At 34.3% G+C, this 24,506-nt stretch overlaps 1 protein-coding gene across 11 annotated transcripts in view; it reads right to left on the reverse strand.

The window, feature by feature from the left end:
- The window catches only part of NLGN1 (neuroligin 1), an 896,630-nt gene that overhangs the window by 498,752 nt on the left and 373,372 nt on the right, over window positions 1–24,506 (reverse strand). For 8 of the 11 annotated variants that reach the window (XM_073023458.1, XM_073023456.1, XM_037988672.2 and 5 more), the window contains one exon: window positions 1,248–1,307. The exons of the other annotated variants lie outside the window; for them this stretch is intronic. In XM_073023458.1, coding sequence (XP_072879559.1) covers window positions 1,248–1,307 — 60 coding nt within the window. The remainder of the gene's footprint in view (window positions 1–1,247; window positions 1,308–24,506) is intronic. 11 annotated transcript variants of the gene reach the window in all.

A 24,506-nucleotide genomic window follows, 5' to 3' on the forward strand; every position in this document is an offset into this window, starting at 1 on the left:
CCTCTATAATTTAATTATCTGTTGTGAATGACTTTATTAAATGTATATATGTCAATGAAAACAATGCAAATATTTTAGTAAAAATTTATTTACCCATAGTTCCCTTGTAACTCATGGAACCAACACTTCTGCTGGCCTGGTTGTAGATTATTTTATTTTGGAAAAATTTTCTTACCACATTATTATTTTTGTTATGAGATTTAATTTCTAGATTTCTGGCAATTACTTTGAAACCTGGGATTACAAAACATAACAAAGTAAACAAACAAAAAACATAATCTTTAATCCTGATTGGAACCAAAAAAGATGAGCTAACTTTAATAACATGTAAAGGTACAGTGAAATCAGAAATGTCAAGCCAATCTAGGTAGTGAGTTCTTAGGTTTATAGAGTAAATCAGAATTGTATATCAAATGAAAGTTATAAGGAGAAACAATTTTGATATTAACGAAGTAGAAAATATTGTATTGCTTATAGTTGCAATGTTTGAAAATCAGAATATTTTATTTGACAATCTGGAAATTAGGTCTCTTTGAAATTAAAGAATACTCATTGAATCTTGTCTAAGAAAATAGCTACAAACTCTATCAAAAGTACTATAAGAGTCCAAAATACTTAAATGGCTATACAATGTTTACTACGATTTTCCAAATAGTTGTAATGCCTGTTCTTATGTATACAATTTAATTGTATTTATGCGACATTTAAGCAAATCAACAGAAAACAGTATTTTTTCATCTAAAATATATTGCTCAAGAAACACTTTACATTAGCTTTCAGCTTGTTCTTCAGTTTATTGAGTGTCTGTGTGTTTTTAAAACAAATATCGAATGTAAAAATGAAACACATTTTAATATTCAGGAAAATATTTACATAGATTAGAAAACATGCAAAATGGGCACAGAGAGACTACAAGGGAGAGATTGTTAGTTCAAAGAAGGTGGACAAAATTCAGTCAAAATGTGGGATGAAACATATCAAAAGTCAGTTCAAGAAAACAAAAAAAAAATGCCCCTCTTTTTAAAACATTTCAATGGTTGGTATCAAAATGTAAAACTTAACATTCAGTTTTTTAAAAAAATTAATACTCTATATTTGTATGTAACAACAAGCAAGAAGACAAAACACATCAAAAATGGGAATTAAAAACAACTCTTCAAAAAAAGACAAGAAGTAAAAAAATAGAAAAGGGTGGAAAAAGTGATTGAGGCCCTTGTCATGCAAATAGATTTGGTGAAAAAAAATACCTTCATCTTCAGCACCGTCATTATCACCTAAATCATCTGTCTGTTTCTTTGTAAGGGGACCTAGGATTGAGAACGGAGAAATGGAGGGAAAAAAAAAAGACAATTCAAGAATAAACAAGACTGAGGGGAAAAAATAAATATAAATACTAAAATTCTCAAGGATATTTCCAAAAAGAGTGGGGAAGTGGTCACATCATAATTGATTACCTACTTTCATTTATGAAAAAAAAAATCCCTTTCCCCAAAATATCTCATAGAAGATTTGGGTTGTAAATATATCCAGTATAAAAAATACATTATGGCTTGAAACTCAAGTCATGAGCAAAGAAAATGTTTTTATTAAAAAAAATAATCATGGCCTACAAAAAAGTAAACAGTTTTATTAGCCGAAAAAACTTAATTTATTCAGTGTCTTTTCTAATTTAAATTGGTGGCAACATTAAAAAAGTAGGTCAAATTCATTCTTAAATTTGAGACAATATAATAACCTTAGAGAAGACAGAGATATGAATATTTTAAGTTGTTATTTTTCTATTTTCTTCTTTTTTTTTAAGAACATTAACATTTGGTTTTTACATATTTTTAATCCATAATTTTTCAAAACTGTGACTTTTTAAAATTACTTGTCATTACACAAATATTTCCCCATGTGTTTTCATTTAAATATTACTTGTGGATTTAAGACATTTGCAAGCTGCACAAATGTATCACTAGATAGTCTCATCACTTGGCAGAGCAAAGGTTCAATCAGTAGAAGTCGGTGTTTAGCTATTAAGCTAGTTACCGAGTCACGGCTTATATTTCATAATCAATTTAGCAATATAATGGAATTATGCCTTAGTGCAGTTTCATGCTCAGTATAGTTATTTATAATAGGATCATGTTTGAGGAGAATAATTGTATTAAAACACTGTGAATGTTTAATAAGTGTTTTATTATACTTAACAATGCTAATTTGCAAGAATAAAGGAGCATACCAAAGGGGACGTCAAAGGGCATATGAAAGTAATTTTAAGTGTCACATAATTGACATACTCAGCACACAAAAAAGCAAGTGAAGTTCCACATTCTTTTTTTGGTTCCACAACCATTTAATTTGTATGACATTTAATAATCCTCATGCAAAAAGCAGTCACTACAAACACAGGACACTCAAGTTAAAAGACAGCCAATCACATAGCAGTAAGCAAGAGAATTTTGTCATGCATAAAATAACAGTCATAGAAAAAAGAGGGAAAAGGGGACTGAAAGTCATGTACTGATTTCAATAACATAAATAGCAAAGAAGCAGGCATAAGCCTAAGCACACTTCATAGGGAAGGACTGTTAAACATTTTTAGAAAAATTTCTAAGTCTTTTCCGAGATCATTATTCATTATATTTGTAATTCCAAAACTAAATTTACTATATAACTCCCAAAGAATGAAAAACACAATCCCAGAAAACAGAAGGGAAAAAATAAGATATAATACAGTTATGTTTCATCAGCTCAGGGAGACAGCCTTGAAAAATAGTAATAACTGGTCAAAGATCAGAAGATTGGAAAGGCAGAAATGGATGAAGTAATTGAAGGGAAGTGGTACATTGACTACTCTATGGAAAGGTCGTGGTTTCAAGGTCATTTCAAACATAGACAGGGAAACGGTAAACAATAAATTAAGTGATATACTTTTATAAACACACCTGCAAGCAATTATTCCATTAACAGAAAACCTAGATAAAGCAATAATTTACATTAATTGACACTTGGTTGCAAGTTCACAGAAATCTACATTTCTTTAACATGACCCTGTTTAAATGCAAAAGGCACTCTTAGGATTATTTGACATTCATGCAACAACATAGTTATATTTCTGAAAACTATACATCTTTTAATTTAAATTTTAAAATTGCCGAATCAGAATATTATATTTAAAATATTTCCAATTTCAAAGCATCCCTCAAAATATTAGACTTAAAAAATTATATTTTCAAGCTTTTAATTTTTCTGTAATTTCCTAAAGACTGCAAAAATATATATATTTTTCACATTTCTATTTTCTAGGCTGCTGTGTAGAAATTATGATTTTATTTACTGGTTAGCAACACAATTTAAATGCAGTGGCATTTATTGCTGCCAAAACCACTATCTACTTTCCAATTTTAGTTAAATTACTTAATTTGCTTAATTTTGGGCTATATTAAGAAATCATTAATGTGGGCTCAAAATTTTTTTCCTGAATCATTAGTTTGCTAATATTTGGAGGCATGTGTAAAACCTATCACAATTAAATCACTTCATTTTTTTTTTTTAATCATGCATTTCAACTTTATTGGTTTAATGTTACATGTATGATCTTTACTTTTTTTTAATTAATTTATTATTATTATACTTTAAGTTGTAGGGTACATGTGCATAACGTGCAGGTTTGTTACATATGTATACTTGAAATCACTTCATTTTGTTCGGGACTCTATAAGATCTCTCTCTTGAATACGTCAGGTGGAATTGTCTTTCTTTCCCCTCCTAGGGTACCCGAGTCAATTTACATGATTTCTATGGGGAATCATCCAGCTTATATAGCCATCGAGCCAGTGCCTTCCATATACTTTACATGCATTTAGAAATGGCTAGCTCTTGGGCCTACATGAGTTGCAACAGTAAGAGAATTGTTGTCAAAATATCATCTTCCACTTCTTTGCATGTGGGGCAAGGTTCTCAGTTGCTATTTGAGGGCATATGTAGAGAAGTCATGGACAGTATATACAGAGAGAGTTTTTCCGTGGATGCATGGTTGATGGATCAGGTTTTTTGTTTGTTAGTTTCATTTTGTTTGTTTGCTACATTAGTTATTTTTACCTTCCTTACTTAGGAAACTGTGTGTCTCTTACCTGATGTGAGATAATGATTGCATGTATACTTTGTATAGGACATCTTTTATTGTAATAAATCTGAAGAATTCGAAACAAATACAAATATTGCTTCAGCATCATGGGGAATTAAGTCCAGTTCTCATAATACATTTCATTTATTGATACTAAATAAAACGTTATTATTAGATGATTGTAAGTTTTCCTAAAGTACGAATTACATCAGTATTTTAGTGATTTCAGTATATCTGGGTGTTCTTTACCTCAATAATTTTTTACATATCTTATTTCAGAAGGTGCCCTAGGAAGAAGAGGGTTGGTAACAGTTTTGGGCAAAACTGATTATAAGAAGAAAGAAAACAGATTTCCTTTATCTATATGCCTAAAGGCACTGAGAATAAATATCTACAGTTCAGGGCTGCAAACGGAGAAACTCCATACTGGCTTCTCAAGCCTCAGTGGGGTAAACATATGCTTGTGGATTACCAACAGATCCCTACATGATCTCAAGATTCCCTCTTCTCGTGCTGGAAACAAAACACCGCCTCTGCCTAGAGCTCCCTTCTTGCCTAGGGCATCCGGCTGTCTGGCTCATTTTCCCTTTGTTCTAAACTGTTACAACTGATATAATTACTGATGTTAAAACATTTTAAATAGAAAGAAAATATTGTAAAAGGTAATTGGCATTACTTTTTTATGAAAAGTAGGCAGTCACATTTTACACATTTCCTATGTGTATTCCTGTAAATTGAGCAACATCATTTCCTCAAAGGGTAACATACATTCATCCTCCAAATAGAAATAACAGTTATTAACAACATTCTAACCACAGCTTATGTTTCTTTTAAACAACAAATACTGCATTTTCAATACAAGCAGTTTAAATGGATATCTCAAAGCACCAAAATATAAAGCAAATGAGACCACTAAAACCAGTGTGTAGAAGTGATTTATTCTACCTTGAAACTCTATTGGGTCTGTCCTCCCTGAGGAACACACACATAACTCTCATTAGAGTTAATAGGAAAGTAGACCTCCTGTCATTTTGAAAGGGAGTGAGAGTAATTACTATACTTTATATCTCCTATGGGCAATAAATAAATTCAGTGGTGAAACAACAGGACTAAGCAAGGTAAAGGGAACTCCTAACCATGAACTTTGAACTCATTTAATTCGAAAATAGTTCCTTTTCGATTAACATGAGCATAATTCAAAGCACGGGTTCTTGTAAAGGACGTGCAATGCATTCTTACATTTCAGAATCCGACCAGAGCTTTTTATTTTTTAAAAAAGGAGTAAAAATATCAGCATTTCTCTGTAGTTAACAGGAGAATAATTATGAGCTCTGAAATAATTACTATCCAACCATATTAATGCTGCTTTTTATCATTCCCTTTGATGAAAGGCTAATATACTTTGGGTCTCAAAATACATTAGAAGTGATTATAAATTCCTTCATTACGGGTTCAATTCAGCAGAAATTATCCATACTTTGTGTCACACATATCTGCAAAAGGCAAGTAGGTTGTGGGTATTATTAGCTCCTGACTTAGAAAAGCTGGCCATAAGAAATGTGTCCTTCTCAAGGGAACAAGTCTCTGAATTCTTAAGGATTATTTAGAGCTTCTGGCTCCAGTGGTCCCACCATGATAGATGGAAAGCCCTGGCTAGTGATCTTGTTCTTTTCCCCTGTCCTCTTGACCCAGCAGTCTTTGAAGTAAACTGATTGTAAAGCATCCCTAAGGCCATTTCTACACAATGAGAGAATTTAAGATACTGCCATTGTTGTTCTGGAGCAATTGGAAGCAGGCTAAATATTCTCAAGGTGTATTCTCTTGGGGTAAAATTTAGTTTATAAAACTTGAATAGAGGATATGAAAAAATCTGTGTATTCTATATGGAGAACAATGCCAGAATTCAATGCATTTTAAGTAACAATAGGACTATATTATTATATTTGAATTTTTCAAACTGACAAACATTAAAAAAATGGTTTTAAGAAATTAGATATCATGACAGTTGTTGTCATTGCAAAGTTACTGAATTTTACCCATTGAAATTTAGTTAATTTTATATAACTAAAATGAGTACATACCTTTTGAGAATACAGAAATGAGTAAAAATGACTGATTTGGAATCATTCTCGCTAACTTGATACTACTATATTTATTCCACAAAAAGTTATCACACTTTTAAAACTATTGATTATATGACTAGATATAAAGAAATCATAGCCAAAAAATAATTTTCTTTCTGGAAAATGTTTCAGTTAAAGGGGAATTACATTTTTGAGAATGTCATACATTTGTATTATTCTCAACTGAAAATACAATGCAAGCCACTCCAATGAGATATTGGAAGTTAACTTTGGAACACTTGATTATTTAAAAAAGAATCCATATCAGTGCAAATCTTGGTGGTGGTACTCTGTCATTCATGACAATGAGTGTCATTTAGGTGAGCTGTCTGTTTAGGCTAATGGCTCCTATGTGAACATGTTTTGGAAGGAAACAATTTCCAAGGGTCTGTAAGCAACAAACATACCCTCTGTTTATTTTTGTGTTGGAAGAAGACACGTAAACACAAAATATATTCCTTCAGACAGTTTTTCAGAGGCAAGAGCACAACTTAAAACATAAAAAGAAGGAGAATCTTATGTTAAAGTCAGGAAAGGGGAAAAGAGAATTTTTCTCTAGTCTAGTACATTGAGAAGAGCTCATTTGTATTTATTTAAAAAATAGTTTTTCTCCATAAATTACCTTGATTACATAACACTTTGATGCCAAAAGCAATTCCATCTAGAATAACAATGATAGCATCTGGGGAAGAAAGAATTTAAGTGGATAAAAAGTAAATAAAATAGGCTAACCCGTAACATGAGCATCAGCAAATTTACAAAGCTCATTATTTTTAACACTATATTTGTTTGATTTTTTTTTTTAAGTGCAGATGCAGTATTTCTACAGCCTGAAGAATCTCAAACTGATGTTCCTTTTATTCTGGAGAAATGCTTCTGGATACTCTATAAACCCTTTCCCACTTTGTGAAGACACACTCTCCATTGCCCTGACTTTCCAAGTATTATCCAAAGTTGCACCTAGAGCAGGAGTCTTGTGAGGACGCAAGTGCCACTAGACATCCAGAGCTATTTCAATGAAGATGGGATTGGGATGGCATCAATAATCCAACCTCCCTGCCATGGTTTCAATATTCTGTCATCCAGCTGTTTAACAAATATACGGTACATTAGACAAAAAGGATAAATGGAGGAGCAAAACAGGCAAGACAACTACATTCATGAAAATTAGACCTCAGCAAAGAGACATGAAGCAAATATACATGCACATATACTTATAAATTGTGATGAGTGTCAAGGAAAAAGTCTTGGTGCTATGACATGTTATACAAGGTGACCTGGCTGAGTCTGGGAAATCTTCAGTGACTAGGTGCAATGTGGCCTGAGGGCTGAAAGATGAGTAGACACCAGGCAGACAAAGGGCTGGGTACGAGGAGGTAGGGGGGAAAGAAGATTTCAGGCCAAGAGAACAGCACATAGAAAGGCCCCCAAAGAGAGGAAGCCTGGAGGTCAGTGTGGCTGGCATACAAGGAGTAGAAAAGAGAGTGGTGGGTGATGAGAACGAAGAGCCAGATAAGACTCAACTGGAACATGCAGCCCCTTCAGCTGGAGGATTTTTGTCTTAAAGCAATGGAAGCCATTTGCAGGGTTTAAGCACACACTGATAAACTCTGCCCTGAGTCTTAAACACAAGAATCAAAAAGAGGCAAAATCATTCTCAGAAATATGACAGGGAATATTTTATACAGAAGCCTGCATTATGTTCTCATCAGACAAGAATAGCTTTATGGAAGTGAAATTAGATGATAAAAAAGGAGCCTCTGAGGTCTTATTCCATTTGTGTTTGCAAGTAAAACTAATGTCACCAAAAAGTAAAATTCAAGACTCTAGCACTTCTGAAATTTTATAAATATTTCTAAAGTTTTGATTAAATATGTATTTAAAGTTAAATTCACTTTGCCTGATAAACATATTTTAATTAATGTTATATTCATACAAAGATACATTATTCTGCAACAATTTCTACTTGGATATTTCACCAACATCTCAGTACAACAAGGATGACCATCGTCTCCACCTTCAAAGCCCATTTTCCTTCCAACATAGGTCTTGCTTCAGAGGTGTAACCCTTCCCTCTGTCTCTAAACTCTAAATTTAGAAATAATATGTAACTATTCCCTCTTTCTTCCTTTGCTCTCATCATATTTCATCAGATTTCCCAGGGAAATCTCATTCCTGTCATTAAACACTCCCTACTGTTAGCCTAGTCAGTGGCCACCATTACCACACGATTGAATTATTGTAGAAAGCTCTTGGTAGCTTCCACCATCATGCAGACTCTAGACTCTCTCCCAATCCATTTTGTATTCCATAGGTTTTTTGAAGTTGTAGTTATTAATAGTGGCAAACCCAAAGCGAAAAATGATTTAATCATTGTAAATTAACATCAGCTAAAATGTGCACACATTCAACTCCTTCTGAGACTAAAATTGCAAGCACTCTAAGGGAACTAACAGGAACTTAAAAACCTAAAGTCTTACTTAGACATAGTGAATCTTGTACTGTGAATTTTAAAATAGCTAAAACAAGACAGATGAAAACTAAATATGGTTTAACACTAGTTTTGATGTTTTCAAAATTCATGAGCAAAAATAAGATATTTTCTATTCCAAATGGAAGCTAGTCATGTAAAATACATTTTTAAAAACGCAGTGCAGATTAATGTAATTTAAACATGACTTTCATTGTTTCAGTACTCTCCTTAAAAGTCTTTACTATTTCTTTATTCTTATTGTCATATACTAAATGCTCCAATCCAGCCCATAAGACCCTCTTACTATTTGCACATTTTATCTCTAAGTTCCATTGCTTTCCAAAATACATCTTTTTTTTTTTTTTTTTATTGTGAATCTTGTGCTGTTGAACAAAACAGTGACTTCATCCTTAGACCTTGTGTGTTTTATTCCATATGTTTGATTCCTTCAAGTTCTCATTATAATCAACTCACCTCAGAGAGGAGGAAAGGTGTTAGTGCAAACATGGAGAGTCTCCTCTAGAATAATGTGTAAGAGCATTTATCATTGAAAAGAAAGAAGGATTACTTTGTATTTTGGCCCAAAATGCTGTCTTCAGGATATGAATGAGAGAGAGAGTTCTCTACAGACCAACAAGACCTGACTATAAAAATACCTTAATTTTTTGGCATTACTAAATTTTATCTTCATAAGCGAGACAAAAAGATTGAAGCAGTAATTATGAAGATCCTATTTTCTCAGTGGGTCTCACTGGAAATAAGCCAGTGAAGGATGAGCTCTCTGACAGTGAGCGTCTATTCCCCTGAAATGACTTCTTAACAGTTTCTGGTCTCACACATGCCTCTCCTTGCTAAACATCTTTGATTCTCAGGGAAGCACAATTTCACTCTTTTCATACTTTCTGTGCTATTCCACATGAGTTGATCCTCTTTTACCATACAGGATGGAGTATTTCGGGTACACAATCTCTGCCCCTTTCTCTCTCTGCCTCTGTCTATCTCACATGATGCAATAAATGTTAAGCATATACTACATACTATAGAAACACTTGGAATCCAGTGGTCATGTGCCCAGATTCATAGAACACTAGAGCTAGAAATGACCCTACTGAGTAACTATGGAACTCCTCATTTCCCAGGTGGAGAAACAAAAGTAGAGTGTGTAACAGATTTTGCCCAGGACTCACAGCTAGTCAGAAGCAGAGCTAGGTCTAGATCTCAGTTTTCCTCTCACCCAGTCTGGTTAGCTCCTATACAATAAGTCACATAGCAGTAAAGACAAGCAGAGAAAAGGAAAAATTGGGTGTGGGTATAGCATAGTCCTGTTTTAAGCAAACTATAAATCAACTGATTTTTTATAATCATATTACAACTGGAAAGCCTTTAGCAATACCCTAAGCAACACTTTATCTAGATGCAATTGAAATTGAAATTTAAAAAAAGAAAAATATTTATTGAAGTGCCTTTAAAAGAAAAAAAAAACAAAAAACAGAAGAAACTTATAAACAAGTCAATGGATTTGAAAGGACAAAAGATCCTAGAGTTCAAACTAAATAAGTAATATCAGTTAAATCGGATAATTTTTCAGTAGTGGATATTATTAAATTGAGTGGTATGTGGAATAAATATTAAAGCTTGGAAAAATTAAATAATTAACCAGATGTAAAATAAGGGCAAGAGTAGCTAGGACTAATGGATGGTCATACAGGCCAATGAGAGAGTGAAATGCTTGTACAGGTTGGTGAAAAACGACTGCCCAGAACTGTCAGAGTCTTTCTACTCAAGCACCCAATTTGCTTTGTCTGGGCCCATTTCCCAGGGTACCCTTACTGTAGCATGATTAGGAAACTAAAGAGTTGATGTTTGACATCGGTGGGGCTACCACACCCAGTCACAGCACGCTATGCTGTATCCTTTTTAACTACTGTAGACAACTTATATTTTTGTTATCACCTCTGAATTATTCTCAAAGATATTTCCAAATCTAGAAGTCTAAGACTGTAAAAGATATTTCCTAAATTATACGTTAATACTAATTGATAATTTTTCTGTGTCACAAAGGGCTTAGAGACAGATATATACATAGGTTTGGATCTGGGGCTCTTTCATATGCTAGTTGTGTAAACTTTGACATGTTTTCTAATCTCACAGCATCTCAGAAGACAATGCCATGCTCTTTAAAAAATATTGTGATAATAATTAAAAGTGCCTCCTACAAGGATTAGCATAGATAAGTTTAGTTAAATATTTGTTTTACCCTTCACCTCTCTTCTATCCATTACCTCAAAGCAAATCCTTAATACACACACACGTTCACACACAACCATACTCACACATGTACCTTCTGGTATGATATGCACTTAAAAAAGAAAAACTTTATAATTATGTTGTCGCCACTAAATTACCTGCCAGCTATATGACCTTGGTAGTTTTCTAATCCTCTCTGTTACTAGTTTCTTTAAATGTAAATCAGAATAATACTTGCATAATAACATTTTCATAGCAATTCAATATTCTGAACGTGAAATACCTAGTATAATGTCTGATCTGTAAAGAGAATACAGTGAGAGTCATGATAATTATCACTGAATTGTGGGTGGTTGAGAAGGAATCTAGGGCTTAGAAAGATGACAAATTTGTCCAATATCCTCTATCTAATACATGGGAAGTCAGGATATGGACTCAGCTCTGTATTACTTTAGAATTCACACCATTCACACTATTCCGTGCAACCACATTAGGGAGAATAATAGAATAGCAGTTTAAATCCAAGAGGAGTGCTTCACTGGGATACATACATACACACACATACATGCATACATACATATATTTACACACATACACACATATACATGCACACACACATACACAGACATATATATATTTCAAACTCTCTAACCACTCAGGGTAAATCTGTTGCTCATTTATTGCATGGCATAAGGTACATTGAAATGATGAAGAAAAAAATAAAAGAAACAATTATAAATGTGGGTGGAAGGTAGAGAGCAAGATGTGCCTTCTATGGTATGAGGAAAGAAAGGCATGGTTATGACAACAAAGGATTAAAAAAAGACATGGGTAGGGACTGTGCTCTGCAGAAGGAATGAAGCTCACAGGTGCCGTCCCCAAAAGAGATGCTGAGAAAGCAGAACTAAATTAGCTGCACGGAGGTGAGACAGTTGGGAAAAACATAGAAAATGTGTTCTATTCAAATACAAAAGCTTGAAGGTGAACTTTAGTTTATTGCTTAATCCCAGGAAGGATGGGTGGAGTGTGGACCACTGTACACTATGCCCAGACTGTGAAGTTGTGAGTCAGTTGCTCCCACAGTATACAGAGGGCTCACCAGCATGAGAGGGTTCATCCCTAAATTACAGATGCTAAATTCTGTAGTCAAAGAGCCCAAGTTATTAACAGAAGCCTTGGGGTCTAGTTTGAACTCTGCCTCTTACATCTTAGGTGATAATCCATATGACATTGTTCAAGTCATTTTCTATCTCTGAGCCTTCATTTCTTTGGCTATAAAAAGGAAGAGACAATGTGTTCTATCCACCCTGGGAGATTGTGGTAGGATCAAATATGATGGTGTTTGTGAAAGCTCTGCAAAGCCTTTTCACGTGTAATGTGGAAGTTTAATGTCATACGTATTAAGTGAGCTGGAAATAGTGGGGACTACTAAAGAAAAGAAGCGTGGTCACAACACAAAGGACTGGCTGTATTTGTATTTGTATTATTTTCAGGAAAAAAAGTGCATACACACTTCACACTTCTTTTTAATGAAAACTTTCTTTACTTTTTATTTATTTTTTGTCATGGAGTCTTACTCTGTCGCCCAGGCTGGAGTGCAGTGGTGAGATCTCAGCTCACTGCAACCTCTGCCTCCCGGGTTCAAGCAATTCTCTTTCCTCAGCCTCTTGAGTAGCTGGGACTACAGGTATGCACCACCATTCCTGGCTAATTTTCTGTACTTTTTTTTAGTAGAGACAGAGTTTCACCATATTGGCCAAGTTAGTCTCGAACTCCTGACCTCGTGATCCACCCGCCTCGGCCTCCCAAAGTGCTGGGATTACAGGCATGAGCCACCGTGCCCGGCCAAAATTCTTTCTTTCTTATTGGCTATGAAGAACACAGGTTCTGGAATCAGGTCTTTTTTTTTTAGAATGGGGTCTTGCTGTGTAATCCAGGCTGGATTATTGTAGTGGCTATTCACAGGCGTGATCATGGGTCACTACAGCCTCCAACCCCTGGGCTCAAGTGATCCTCCTCCCTCAGCCTCTCAAGCAGCTGGAACTACAAGCTCAAGCCACTGCATTCAGCTGGAGTAAGATTTCTCGATTTTGCTTACTGACTCCACCACTCTACCCGCTGTTAGACTTTTGGCCAGTTACTTAACAACTCTAGTTCTTGATTTTTTTTTCATTAGTTAATTGGGAATAGAAAAAATTTATATCAATTTCATACGGTCATTTATGAGATTAAAGGCCATAATATATGTGTAGCTCTTAGAATAGAGTCTGGTATATGTTGAGGACACAATAAATATTAAAAATGTTTACTACCACACAATAAATTAAAAACTAAAAAAAAGAAAATAGGTTGACAATGGAACAGCTACAGTAGAAAATCAATTGATATTTTGTGTTGCATTTTAAAAAGTGAAGGTTCTAAATGTATTTAATAATTTTTTATCTATTTACTATTTAATATTTAGTCATTATACATTTGAAATTGATTACCAGCAAATGAAGATAAGATAAACTTTTTCTTTTTTTCTTTTTTGCAAAATGTCAAGTCTGGGTTTATAGCATTAGAAAAAAATACAGAAAATTTAAAGGTAAAATGTCACAGAATTCTTTATTTCCATTGTAATAATACTCAGGAGAAAATGGGCAGCTTTGGGACAAAGCTGTATTTCTAAAATTTTATGCAGTTAAAAAGCCGATTTTTTTTTTATGGAAAATAAGAATGAGATTCTGGATGACGCTATATTTTTTAATAATTTGACTATTAAAATATTTTTGCTCATTACTCACCAGCCTCAATGTTCTAGCCCTATTTTCATAATCTGTGATAATGTTTAAAAGGCATTTATGTTCACCAGCACTGCAAGAAGCAACTGCTTGAGCATAATTTCATTTATAAAGCACCTTTGCTGTGATCAGCTCAAAAACCTCGGAAACATTGTCACTGAAAGCCTACCTTCTATCTTGTGTATTAATTGTGTTTGGGAAACCCATGAGCAAATTAAAGTATTTGATCTTCAAAACATAAACACGCCATCTTAAAAGAGTCTTATTGAAGTATTTAATGGTTGCTGGATTACAGGAATCAATATGGGATAAGAGGCCCCATGCTTTATTGATTTCTCCTTCCTTACATTTTCATTCTTCCCTTTAAGCTACTAAAATGTCTCAGATCAAGCTACTTTTTGTAAGAGTCCAGAATAATAACATTTATCAAATATACCATATTTAATACTAGTATTAACTACTGGCAGCCAAGATTTCCTTTGAAGAAAAATATCTTTACCAATATAAATGCTTTTCCATTTAGTCTCCAGTATTTCTACAAAAAAAAAAAAGTATATTTTTAAGACTATGTAGAAATCGGCTGGGCACAGTGGCTCACACCTGTAATCCCAGTACTTTGGGAGGCCGAGGCGGGCAGATCACGAGGTCAGGAGATCGAGACCATCCTGGTTAACCCAGTGAAACCCTGACTCTACTAAAAACACACAAAAAAATTAGCTGGCCGTGGTGGCGGCACCAGTAGTCCCAGCTACTCGGGAAACTGAGGCAGGAGAATGGCATGAACCCGGGAGGCAGAGCTTGCAGTGAGCCGAGATCGCCCCACTGCACTCCAGCCTGGGCGACAGAGCCAGACTCCCTCTCAAAAAAATAAATAAATAAATAAATAAATAAATAAAAAAAATATGTGGAAATCGCATTTGATTTTGTGAAATATTTCACATTTAAATAAACAGCCATATCCTGAATATCACAGACTTTTTATTTTAGTATAGAAAGATAGAAACAGCTGTATTAAAATTTAAAGTAATAAAAATATGCAATTGACTTTAGGCAAGAGATGTTTTTAAAACTTTGCACATGAATTAATGTTTGTAAATTTTAAATACACTAAGAGAAACTGCAATTTTGAGTACTCAATGGTGAATTATTTGGGTAAATAAGTCTTATAAGGGAATAATCACTCCAGCATCTGTTTTCTTTTTTCTTTTCCTTTTTTCTTTCTTTTTTTTTTTGAGACGGAGTTTTGCTCTTGTTGCCCAGGCTGGAGTGACATGGTGCGATGTCGGTTCACTGCAACCTCAGCAGCACCTCTCCTCCACTCCGCCCTCCCGGGGTTCAAGTAATTCTCCTGCCTCAGTCTCCCAAGTAGCTGGGATTACAGGCGTCTGCCACCATGCCCGGCTACTTTTTTGTATTTTTAGTAGAGACGAGGTTTCATTATATTGGCCAGGTGGTCTCCAACTTCAGGCCTCAGGTGATCCACCCTCCTCACCTCCTTGGCCTCCAAAAATGCTGGGATTACAGGCATGAGCCACTGTGCCCTGCCCCATATCTGTTTTCTACGTTACCATTCCTATACATATTTTCTTTGCATATGAATGCATCTGTATTTACTTAGTATTAAAATTCATTTTTTCTGATACAGGTTAAGAAATAGTATCTAATGTTTTAGTTACATATAATTAGGCCAGAATGATTCATATACTATTAAGCACGGCAGTAGTGTTTGATTTATAAATATAAATACTATACATATTTATGTATATGATTGTGTGGGGGTGTGTGTGTGTGTGTATTACACACATATGATACATGGGTTCACTTCTCCTTTGCGAATCACCTAAATATAACTTTCCATTGAGAAAGAATGATTTTCAATACTATTTTGTTGAAATGAAGTAGAAATTTGTTTCTGTTGGCAGCTTAATTATTCTGGACATTTCTTGTTAATCAGAAGGGCAGTAAGAAAACATACGAGAACAAGATCATAGATCAAAATGGTTTGGTACTTAAAAAAAAAGTAGGAAAGAAAACTAAATACATAGGGATATTCAGGGCAATTTTAATGTACAAAATTCACAGCCATAATACTTTCCTACATGGCCCTCCCTCTGCATTGGTACATAGCTTTCAGATTTAATTCCTGTACAAAAATCAATAAAATTCTGTTCTCTAGACAGTGCTTCTCCACATGATGTCCATAACAAATACCTAGGGAGCTTATTAAAAATGACATTTCCTAACCCTCTTATCCCCTGAGGTTGGTCAGAGTAGAGCCTAGAATTCAACAATTTAATGTTGAATGAGGTCTATGTACCACATTTTGAGGAAAACTTGAAGTCCAGACCCTTTTTCTATTTGTAGGATTTGGACCCTTTCCTCTTTTACTTCTCACTGGAGAGTAAAATGAAAAGTTGTACATAAATATATAAAATTGATCACATTGTGTACATGCTTAGCTATGAGGCACAACAGCTGGAAATGTTTGACACTATAAGCTCAACTCAAATGATAACTTCTCTTTGAGAAGACAATGCCGGGAAGAAACAGTACAGTCTACTCCCAAACAAAGCTTTATTTTGTAAGAATACTGCAAATAGATGAGAGATTATACATATACCTTTACAGATAAACACATATATACTTTACATATATATGTATATATATAAACCCAACTATGCATACGTATATGCCTCTGTATGCCATTAAAATATCTATTTACTTAGAAATTTAGTCAATAAATAATCTCTATCTCAAAATATTTTGTACCATGTTGGTTTAAAATTTATTTAATACTGACAATATTCTAGATTCTTTGGGGTCCACATATTACCAAAAAATGCCCACCCTACTATCTTGTACAATATTATATCAGACTTTAGTAAAACTAAGACTGGGAGAAGAAAATCATTTCTATTTTTATTATTATTATTATTATTGAGACGGAGTCTCCCTCTGTCGCCCGGGCTGGAGTGCAGTGGCCGGATCTCAGTTCACTGCAAGCTCTGCCTCCCGGGTTTACGCCATTCTCCTGCCTCAGCCTCCCTAGTAGCTGGGACTACAGGCGCCCGCCACCTCGCCCGGCTAGTTTTTTTTTTTTTTTTTTTTTTTTTTTTTTAGTAGAGACGGGGTTTCACCGTGTTAGCCAGGATGGTCTTGATCTCCTGACCTCGTGATCCGTCCATCTCGGCCTCCCAAAGTGCTGGGATTACAGGCTTGAGCCACCGCGCCCGGCCCAGAAGAAAATCATTTTTAGATAAAACAATGAACCCAACCTGCAGTGATTTAGAACATATTTTTAGAAAAATTAAGGAATGTATTGTAAGGAAGATGTGGAAATTATCAAGATATATTGATGGGGAATAAATGCCAAGGAGTGGGAGAAATAGGCTCACTAGAACATAATGAAATGAACAGAAGTAGAAAGACACAGTAAGAATGAGGCACCATGATCCAAGGGTGATGGAGCCTTCTGTGACCTGGGAAACAAGGAATTCTTGGCCCCCCGCTGAGTGCAGAAGCCAGGGAAGTGGGGAAGCTTTTGAATTATTATTATAGCCAGAAATAAAGTCTGATTCTTATTGTTGTCAGACTATGGGTATCTACGTCTGTCTTGTTATGTGTGTGTATGTCTATGTTTGTGTGCATAAATGTCATTTCTGCCTCTGTCTATATATTTTTTTTGTGTGTTAATGTGTGTTTTCTTTTGTCTAGTTTAACATGTTTCATTCTTCCCATGTGGATGCTCATACCATTCACTTTGTTTTCTGTGCATATGTCTCTGTATGTATAAGACTGCCTAATTGTGTCTTGCTGATGCTTATTTACGTGCCTTGCTCTGCCTTGTTTATCTCTCTGGCCAGATGTGTGCTTCTACAATGTTTTCTATCTGTTGTGTGTATTTACAAATCTTCTTTTATGAGTCTCTCTTCTTCTTCAGAATGTCTTTGACACCATGTGATCCCTCTGTATGCCTGTGTTCCTTTCTGATCATATCACAGTGTCAAAGTCTCTATACTGGCTGTCTCTGACTTTGGGTTTCTGAAGGTGTGTTTCTCTCTTTCTGTTTCTCTCTCCTCTCTCTGTCTCTCACTCTCTTTCTCTGTCTTTCTCTCTGTCTGCCTTCTTTCTGTCTCTGTCTCTGCCTCTAGGTACGGTCTGTGTGTGTGCATCCTTCTTTCTCCTATTTATATAAGAATCATGGGGTAGGTATCTCAGTGCGGCCACTTCCCTCTGTATGTCCCTGTTGAGCGTGCCTGTGGGACAGGAGGCAGATAAAAGAAGCACCCGTGATCTATATCCTCTCTCAGACCCAGTCTGTCAATGAAAATACTCCCGGAAATTACCTAGTCCTTTGTGGTTTCCAGACAGAATACAACTACCATTTTCCATGGAGAGATGTTAATATTCACCTTCCTTATTTTTCAACATATTCTGTTGAAACTCAAGTTTTACACTTAGAATATCTATTCTATAATCTAAGTCTCTAACGCTTATTTCCTCAAGTAAAAATGCAGACAAAAGCAACTTATTGTCAATTGGTGTGAAAATTATAGATGTAAAGTTCTGAGTACATTACCTAGCACATAGTCAGTGCTCCATACATTTTATGACTCCTATCAGTGCATATTTATTAGTGCTAAAATTTTATTGAAAAGTTAAATTCCTCTAGAACGTGCTACATAACCAAACATTTTACACAGATTATTTTAGACAAAGTTTCTACCTTTAAGAAACATTACCAGAACACTATGAAACAGATCTCTTCGAAAAACATTGTAACATGCTTGTAATCCCAGCACTTTGGGAGGCTGAGGTGGGCAGATCACTTGAGGTCAGGAATTCGAGACCAGCCTGGCCAAGATGGTGAAACCCTGTCTCTACTAAAAATACAAAAATTAGCCCGGCAGGGTCGTGGATACCTGTAATCCCAACAACTCAGGAGGCTGAAGCTGGAGAATCGCTGAATCCCGTGAGGCAGAGGTTGCAGTGAGCTAAGATCGCGCCACTGCACTCTAGCCTGGGCGACAGAGCAAGATTCCGTCTCAAAAAACAAACGAAGGAATGAAAAACATTATGACAACTTTTTTTGGATGTAAAATACACTAGAACATGTTTCCATACTTTCAGTGAGTGGCCTATGGCACTAATCCAATAACTCTGGATTATGCACAATCTTAGATCAATTAAAATATAGCTCAGAATGACATCTAGGGCATGAGACAACCAGCTGCAACCTCCCCATCTGGAGCAGGTGAAGACACTGAGGCCAGGGAGAGTGAACGTCTCAGTAACTTGTTCCAAGTTACAGGCAACAGTAGTAAATCTGCTACAAAAACCTCATGCTCCTCGGGTTTATAGCCAATGTTTTCACAGCATTTTACTGCCTCAACTATGGATTTTTCAACGTTTTTCTCAAATGTAATGGTATCTTTTAAATATGTAATTCATTCACAAAGTTGAGAAATCCAAACAATAAAAACCAAAGTATGGTAAAAAAAACATGCTTCTCCCTCATCCACCCTTACCTTCCCTGTCCCTACCTCTCATCCCCAATCCTATGATAGCCACTCTTTGTTTTTTGTGTGTGTCCTTTCCATGTCCTCTATGTAAAATGAAGGATATTATTTCTGTAGACATTAGTGATTATAAATTATATATATATATTTATTTACTCCCTCTCTTTCATAAAAGACAGCTTTCTGTATTCGCTGTTTTGCACATTGGAGATCTCTTTGTATTAGTATATGTATTAGTATACACATTTTTATACCTGTTGGGTGATTTCATATTTCTTTCAAAGAAACTTAATTAGCTGTAAGTACTTAAAGTGGGGGTGGGAGGAATGAAGCACACAAAGTGATAAGATATGAGGACATAGTTTGAAAAATTCTCATACCATTTTTAAATCATGGATGGTAAGAACAATGCCAAATAAAAAGGTAAGCTTTGAGTACACAATAAAATTTGCCTGGCCACACATGTTCCCTTTCCTGTTCTCCTGGGGGCTGCCCAAGGCATGGAGTGAATAGATAAAATATCTACAGTTATTTTACAATTTTCTCCCAAGAGCATAAGTCCGTAAACTACAAACATTCATAAAATTGAGCTTTTATTGAGGAATTGAGCTTTTTGAAAATAGTGCTCAAAACTAGCATATTATCAGTTTACCAAAACATACACACATATATGCACGTGCTTGTTTTTTCTTATAACAACATTTTTATGGTTTTATGGTAAAAGTATCTTGAGGAGAGATTTTTTTCTGTTTTACTATATTTACGTTACCCACTGCCTTTACTGCATTTCCATTAATTTGCTGATCTATGTTTTTTCCAGAAATTAATATCTGAGTGCCTGTGTGCCTATCAGGAATGTTGCGAGGTGTTGTATGTACTTTTCCTGCTTAGCACTTTCAACACCCGATCTTTCCCAAACTGACCATAGCAACATTATTAGATTTCATGTCTAATTTGCCCTGTTCCTCCCCTATCCCCAATATACCCTAGACAAAGAAAACTGAAAAGAGACACTTCCAAAGCTCTCCCAACAGCTTTGGTGAGACCCACAGGGACACGGACACTTTCAGTAAAAGTAACTAAAACGCAAGGAGAAACAAATTGATCTACTCTACCTTGCATGCTCTTCAGTGGGACCTCAACCTTCCCTTAAATCTTAAATCAAATACAACTTAATAAAAAAATTACTGTAAGGTTTTCCATGATTGAGGCATATAACATTGACCAGTTTGACCTAATAGTTTATGACTCTACCAAGAGTACCAGTGCCTCATATACTTTAAGTTTAAAAAATATTTCATCTTTTTCAAAACACGTCAAAATATATTGCTTCAGTGGATTCTCCTGACCACCTCGTATGTCAAGGGCTAATGTGCCTTTTAAAAGATATATTTGTCTTACAAATCCAATTACTGAGACATGGGGAATTAACTCCTCCTATCCGAAGTGATATCACTAACTAGTGGGGGCAACTCCAGTGTCCATGTCTCTATTCAATACGTTTCATGGAGATCAACCAAACCTATCCTCAGATTTCAAATTGAACGACTGGCTTTGACAACAATGTATCCATTAAGTCAAAAATGGGTATGATAAAAGCCAAAATGCTAACTAAAATGCCCATCAAAGTTAATCCATAACAGTGAACAAATTCAATTTTTGTATATTTATTAAAATGAATTAAGTAGATGCATATGTTCTGATATTTAGATATCTGAGATGTAGGATTAAGAGAAAAAGGCAAATTTCAGAATAATCTGAAAAGTATCATCCTATTTGCTTAGAAAAAAGTATTAGCCATATTATGTTTAAATACACATAGATATTTCCTGGAAGGATATCCAATAAACTATTTTAAATGCTTTTTCTCTAGGGTATGAGTACAGTGATATGGAGAAATGGGTTGAACTTTTACTTTTTCACTTACATGTTCTTCAATATTTACATTTTTAAAAACCATGGACCATATATTATTTTTATCATTAAAATATGTGATCAGAATTTTTAACTTGCTGTTTAACATGGAAAAAATCAAGTAAATACTCTGGGCACACCTTTCAATGTCTGCTTCTCTTGGATTGCTGCTTGATCTACAAACAACTTTATTTGTGCACACATCTCTACTGACTTTTAGAATAAATATTTAATTTCTTTAACTCATTATAATACTCTACTGGAACAAATGAATTGGAATTTTACCTCATCAATAAAATAACTGCTCAGAATAACATTATGGTTGGATTAGCAAAATGCATGTTATTATCTTGATTGCTAGTACATGTGGCATTGAAGGTGTAGATGGTCAATTTAAGTGTGTGCATGAAATATTATTTGAAACTTTAAAGTCTTCCAGCTATTTGCACTTGTCGTAGCAATTATTTCAGCTGATAAACTATTGAGTCTTATTTGAGATTCATGTTTTGAACACAACTAACATTTTTAACACATTTATCACCCCACTGAGCATATATATGTACACTGACCATATGCAGGTACATGTATGCATGTAGTTATATATCATACAGACAGAAACATATGCATCATCATTAAATACATGAACCAAGTGACAGCAGTAGCAACTGTAGATTAATACAATCTTTAATTCACATTATTATGTATGGAAGTGAGAAGCATTGCAGCATGAATTAAGGATAAAGTGTCAACTTTAAGTTTAAATATGGACATTTCAAAGAACAAATTATATATTCCATGGGCAGCCATCTAGAAAATGTATAGCTTTTTATGCATGTAATTTGGAAACTTTATTCATGTATTTTAATTCTCTGACTCACAGACCTTGTAGGTAAATGGATAACACTTTCTGGCAAAAGACAACCGACAGAATTGGAAAAAAGGGATAAAGGAAGTTGTAAAATGAAGAGTCAATGTATGAACAGTTTACATAATCTTGCAAAAATAGCAGTTGATGAGGAGAAACTAGTAAAACATTTTTCATTATTTTACACCATATTCTGCCACTCATCCTTAAGGCCTGTTACCCAGTGCATGGAACCTATACTGTCAGATTTGTAGCTGACAACTTTCCTCAAAATCCACTTATCTGAAAAACAGTTTGATTTTCTCATTTTTTGGTAATATCTAGGTTTATCCTGTGTTCCATAGTAGTTAGTTCAAACCATATTAACATTAGGTCTCTGTCCCACTGCTTTCAGTTGGTTTGATGCGTGTCCAGTTTCTACAATAGACTTTAAATATCCTATGGAAAAAGACCAGGCCAACTTTGTCTTTATATCTGAGATCACGGCCCAGGATTTGACATAGTTTAGAACTCAATAAAATTTTGTTAAATAAATAAGGGGAGAATAAAAACTATGAAGAAAAATGACTTGAATAAAAACGTAACCCTCTACTTAATCTCCATGTCTTCTAATGATTCAGCCAAATATCTTCCATCCATATATTCACAGTTATCATCTGATATAAAAAGAATTGATATTCAGAATTTTGGTCCTGAAGGATTTAAGAGGAATAAGAGGAAAATAAATATAAAACAAAAAATGCAGTCTATGTTCAATACTGTGCGCTCACTAAGAAAAATCAAATATTACTTCCTAGAAATAATATTTAAAAGTGTTAAATTAAAATAAAATTTTGAGCTAATATCTAGTTAATCAGATACTCAATCTCAAGGTTGTTTAGCTTATCAAAATGCCAGTTTTTCTGCAATGCAACTATTTACTTCTACAGATTTGTATATAAAATATATTAAGCACAATGAACTCTAATTTTAGGAATGTTCTAATTCTTTAAAGTATTTCATATTTTAATGAACAAAACATTAAATATGATTCTATATCACTTATCTTATTTATTACAACAGGGATACATTACATATCCCAATTAAATTGAGTGACTCCGTACTTACATTTACTCTGTAAGAAAAATTTTACCACTGTAAATTAGTTAAATGATATCACAACCTTCTGTCATATCAATTAATTACTCATATTATTTTTTGTAATATGTCATCAAGAATTCTACGTTTGTTTCTATATTCGAAGAACATGAAATGATTTAATTTTCATACTGAAAAAAATTAACTATCAGTTAAAAATAAATTTTCATGCATTTTTGGAACATTAACTTTATTGTTAAGAAAGAAAAGACTGAGAGCCAAAATCCCCTCAATAACTACATTTTGCTTTCATAGAAATTATGAAGGTTTAATATCATCTTTGTGTAGCAATTTTAAAGTGGAAAAAGAGAAGCAGATATTAGTAGATAATAATGGCAAAAATTCGTTTTTAAGAGCGATATACTAAATTCTTCATTATTTTTTAGGGAAAATCTGGCAAGTTTATTGGCTTTCCTCTGCCCTTATCTTCTGCCAGCAAGAGCCATCTGTAACAAGATGGAAACATTGGCACATGCAAAAAATTCACTTCTATTTCCTAAAACTGTCGCCTAATAAATTCTGCTGTAAATTATTCAAGACTCTTGTCTTTTCCTTTTAAAAAAAAATTAACAATGGTAGAAATACTGAAGTACTTCATTTGGTTAATTTATAAATTTCGACTAAAAAAGAGGTCTCCAAAGCCAGAAAAGATAAAGTAGCTGCCATGAACAAGACATTTATATTTGTCAATGCAAGTATATAATTATACACAATGAAAAAAAGGTATTTTTTAAAAAACAGACACTAAAGAAATTGTGTGTTATCTTAAATTGTACCTTAACAACCCCAGTCAATTTGTCAGGAATGACCTTGCAGGTACCAAGGATGAACTTTAACACTTTAAGTGAAAAGTGAATTTGATGAATGCTTCACTGGGTTGTAGTATTTAAGGAATATACTATAACAAAAGTGAATCACCTTTATATAGTGAAGTACTGATTGCTTAACACAATGATTATTATCATTATCAGTCATAAACGTGCTAGATTGTTTAATGAATGGAATAGATACTTGGGAAATTTGTATGGGCCTTTTCAGACCAGCATGGAGTTTGGAAAAGAATAGAAAACTTTTCAAAAGCAGTCATTTCCTGAAATTGGTATTTCAAGGAGATATCTACACTCCCATGTTTACTCTGGCACTATTCACAACAGGCAAGATATTAAATCAACCTAAGTGACCATCAAGGGATGAATAGATTTCTAAAAATGGGATGGATAGATAGATAGACAGATGATAGATTGATGATAGATAGATAGAATGAATACATTCTGGTCTTCTATTACACAGTAGGATGACTATTGTTAATAATAATGTATTGCATACTTCAAAAT

The sequence above is a fragment of the Chlorocebus sabaeus genome, chromosome 15 (genome assembly GCF_047675955.1).
Source record: "Chlorocebus sabaeus isolate Y175 chromosome 15, mChlSab1.0.hap1, whole genome shotgun sequence".
Classification (NCBI taxonomy): domain Eukaryota; kingdom Metazoa; phylum Chordata; class Mammalia; order Primates; family Cercopithecidae; genus Chlorocebus; species Chlorocebus sabaeus.